We start from the raw sequence: 3185 nt of genomic DNA, 5'->3' as shown, positions 1-3185 counted from the left end.
AGATGGAACACCTCAGAGTATGTGATTCAGGGTACTGCTTGTACCAAATTGCTGCAGTTTTTCATATGTGCAGAATGTAACACAAGACTACAGCATTCATGGACACCATGAATCAAAACAAACACCTAGTAACTAGTATATGTAGTATACTATCTTTACAAGCTAGCACGACTTTCACATTAAATAAAATTGAGCATATGGTAGCATTTTAGTTCCATCTTGACACAACAAAATCATCACAAAGTGTCACATCACAAAAGCATTGCTGTTACCTTCTTTTTAATTGATCGCTGCAGAGACTTGAAAACTGAATTCCAATCAACCTGAAACAGTGGAAAGGGATTAGGACTTGATTGTTGCAGATTTGCAAAACTGAACCCGAATTAACCTATACAAAAACACAGAGAATTAGGATTTGAGATCTGCTTGTGTTTTAGGGTTCAAGAAGAGAGAGGACAGACTCATAGACACAAGAATAGAGAGTAATGAGGCGCCACATGAAGAAGGGAGGGGGAGGGGTGCCATGGGAAAGGAGAGAGGGGCACCATGAGAGGGGAGGGAGGGAGAAAGAGAAGGCGCCATGGTAGGGAAGGGCATGCTAGAGGAGAGGGGCAACAAATGGACAAAAGAAAGGGAGGAGATATGCTAGTGAAGATAATATCTGAAGGTTTACATGCGCCGCCGTCGCCTCGAGCTCGCCATCGTCGCCATGGATGAGGAGAGACCAGATCCTCCACGCGACCCTGAAAAAACAAAGCGGGTGCGAAAATAACCCAAACCAATCCACTGAGACCCACTAAGACAAAGCGGGCCCGAAAAGGACACCGCACCAGCGTAGATCTCAGAACTAAATCCAATGATTGAAAATTCGACTTGAAGCCAATATGAAAACAGAGGACTGATTTTTAGTAAAACTGTAAAAAAAAGCAATTTGGATCGGTGACATAGGCCGACGGCGGGCGCTGCACACGATAACTTCATAACATAATGGAGTGTAACGTCAAAAAACCGGTGTTCAGTCTGCCGCGGGTGGCACGAGCACGACGGCCGTGACCCGGCTCTGCATCCTTGGCTGGCCGTCCGGAGTGCGGGCGCACACTGACAACGAGCACTGAGAGTGAGAGAGCAGCTCGCGCCTCACCCAACAAGGTTTCCTTTCCTTCCTTCCTCGGTAAGCTGGCTGGGATATCGATCGGATCAGGGGGAACCGCCCCGCCGAGCTCCGGATGGCGACGGCGCGGCCGCTCGGCGTGAGGCTCCTCGTCGGCGCCGAGGCGCCGACGCCCCTCCAGGATTCGGCCGAGGACGCCGCGGCCTTCCTCGCCCTGCCGGTCAGCCTGCTCGGCAAGGAGTGCCTGATGGACAGCGCCGGCAACCTCTACGCCAGGGTCGAGGCCCTGCCCCGCGCGGGCGCGAGCGCGGGAGAGGACGCGCTCCTCCGCGCGCCGGCGGGCGCGGTCGTCGTCGGCTCCGCCCAGCGCCTGCTCGCCCTCGCCGGGGCAATGAGAGTGGCGGAGCGGCTGGCCGGCCGGACGGCCCCCGCGGACCGCGCCGAGCCGAGCACCGCGGCCGACATGGACATCGACTCCGGCGGGGACGCCGTCTCGTCGAGCCATTCGGGCAGGGATTCGGGCGCCAAAAGGAGGCGCGGCGGCGGCGTCGACGAAGCGCCATGCGTGCTCCAGAGGCCCGCGAAGCGCCGGATCCTCGCGTGGAGGGTGCGCCGGTACCGGTCCCTGGTGGCCAAGGCCAAGGCGACGGCGAGGAGGGCCAGGATCCGGGCGGTGAGGAGGAGGGCGCCCGCTTGGAAGTGCGTCCAGCGGCAGCTCGCGCGCGCCACCCTGAGCTGCGACGGCCTGCACAGATGGAGCCCCGGCGGCGCCGGCGGTGGAGGAGGAGGAGCTGGTTAGCAATAGAAAGATCCGCTGGTAACTAAATCAGCTCAATCCTCATGCTAATTAGGGAATGGGATTAGCACCCTAGCATTTTGTTTTCCTACTCGATTAGACAGTGCTCCTTATCCGAATGACAGGGGTGCTCAGCTCAATTAGGTTGGTCTTTTGTGATGTTATCCAATTGCGTGTAGAAATTCCATCTTATGCTCTGAAAAACTTACTAGTGGGGAATTAAGCAAGAATTTAGGCTATTTACTACGGACACCCTGACAGACAGCAGCATATATTAGTGTTCTAGAGTTCTTGTGCACTTCAGCTCAATTAGGTTGGTCTTTTGTGATCATCCAGATGAGTGTAGGAATCACATCTTTATGCTCTGAAAAACTTAATAGTGCAGAATTAAGCAAGAAATTAGACTATTTACTACTGACACTCTGACAGGCAGCAGTATATACTGTATTAGTGTTCTAAGGTTATTGTGCATTTGAGCATTTGTGCTCTAAGTTGATTTACCAGATGACAGCATCAGTCTCGACTGATTTTGCATCTTCATTCATGCCTTCCACTGGGCACTGATCTGTCTCCAGTCTCCACCGCATTTCGCTGGGAGCAGTTTTCGCTTTTTCAGCAGACAGGCATCACATTTCGGTTTATTTGGCCTCTTCAGTTTTCCTTTTCTTTCTCTTTTGATACAGTGGAGGAAACATCCTTGATTTCAGCAAGTAAATTACCAGAAATTACAAAGTTGGTCGAAAAAGCTAAATAAATGAACCAAACAGCAAATGGCCTCTCTCTAGGCACTGTAGACAAATTTGGCATTCAGACCATCTTGGCACAAGGATATTTCCATCCTTGTGAGGTCTGAGCTATCAAATATTCAAATGCCTTGACTTCTCTGGCTAATGCAATAGCCTTGGAGTATCACCCTGTTTACACATTTAGAATGCAGTTAGATGATTCTAGTGCACGAGATTCTACAGGATCAATGAACCACATGAACAATTCTCAAGTTTTTTTGAAGCTTGGATACAATTCAATTTTTTTTGGGAGAATAGTTCACTCTTTTGAATAGCTACAACTAGTCAACTAGGCCAATCAGGACTAGTAAACTAGGCGGTATACACAGTGCTGTGAGCTCTGCTATACTTTTGGCGGATTTTACAGCAACAGTGTTTCAGGGAATCTAGTCACTGATTCCAGAGTTGAAATGTTTTTGGTACCGTGAGGCTGCTTGCGTGTGGTGTAGCTAGTTTCTTTCATGAATTAGTGTGTATACTGGTTCAAACCTCG

General features: G+C 50.7%; 1 protein-coding gene across 1 annotated transcript; it reads left to right on the top strand.

The window, feature by feature from the left end:
• Positions 1 to 1027: 1027 nt before the first annotated feature.
• On the top strand, positions 1028 to 2153 carry LOC125525022. The gene has a single exon (XM_048690049.1). The coding sequence runs from the start codon at positions 1227 to 1229 to the stop codon at positions 1908 to 1910; it is 684 nt and encodes a 227-aa protein (XP_048546006.1). The 5' UTR covers positions 1028 to 1226; the 3' UTR covers positions 1911 to 2153.
• The last annotated feature ends 1032 nt before the right edge of the window (positions 2154 to 3185 follow it).

Source organism: Triticum urartu, chromosome 7, assembly GCF_003073215.2.
Source record: "Triticum urartu cultivar G1812 chromosome 7, Tu2.1, whole genome shotgun sequence".
NCBI lineage: Eukaryota > Viridiplantae > Streptophyta > Magnoliopsida > Poales > Poaceae > Triticum > Triticum urartu.
Note: the sequence above shows the minus strand (reverse complement) of the source record. Positions and strands in the feature narration are given on the sequence as shown.

What these genes read in the sequence shown, in the direction of transcription:
- LOC125525022 (XM_048690049.1), top strand. Translation starts at nt 1,227, where the DNA reads ATGGCGACGGCGCGGCCGCTCGGCGTGAGGCTCCTCGTCGGCGCCGAG.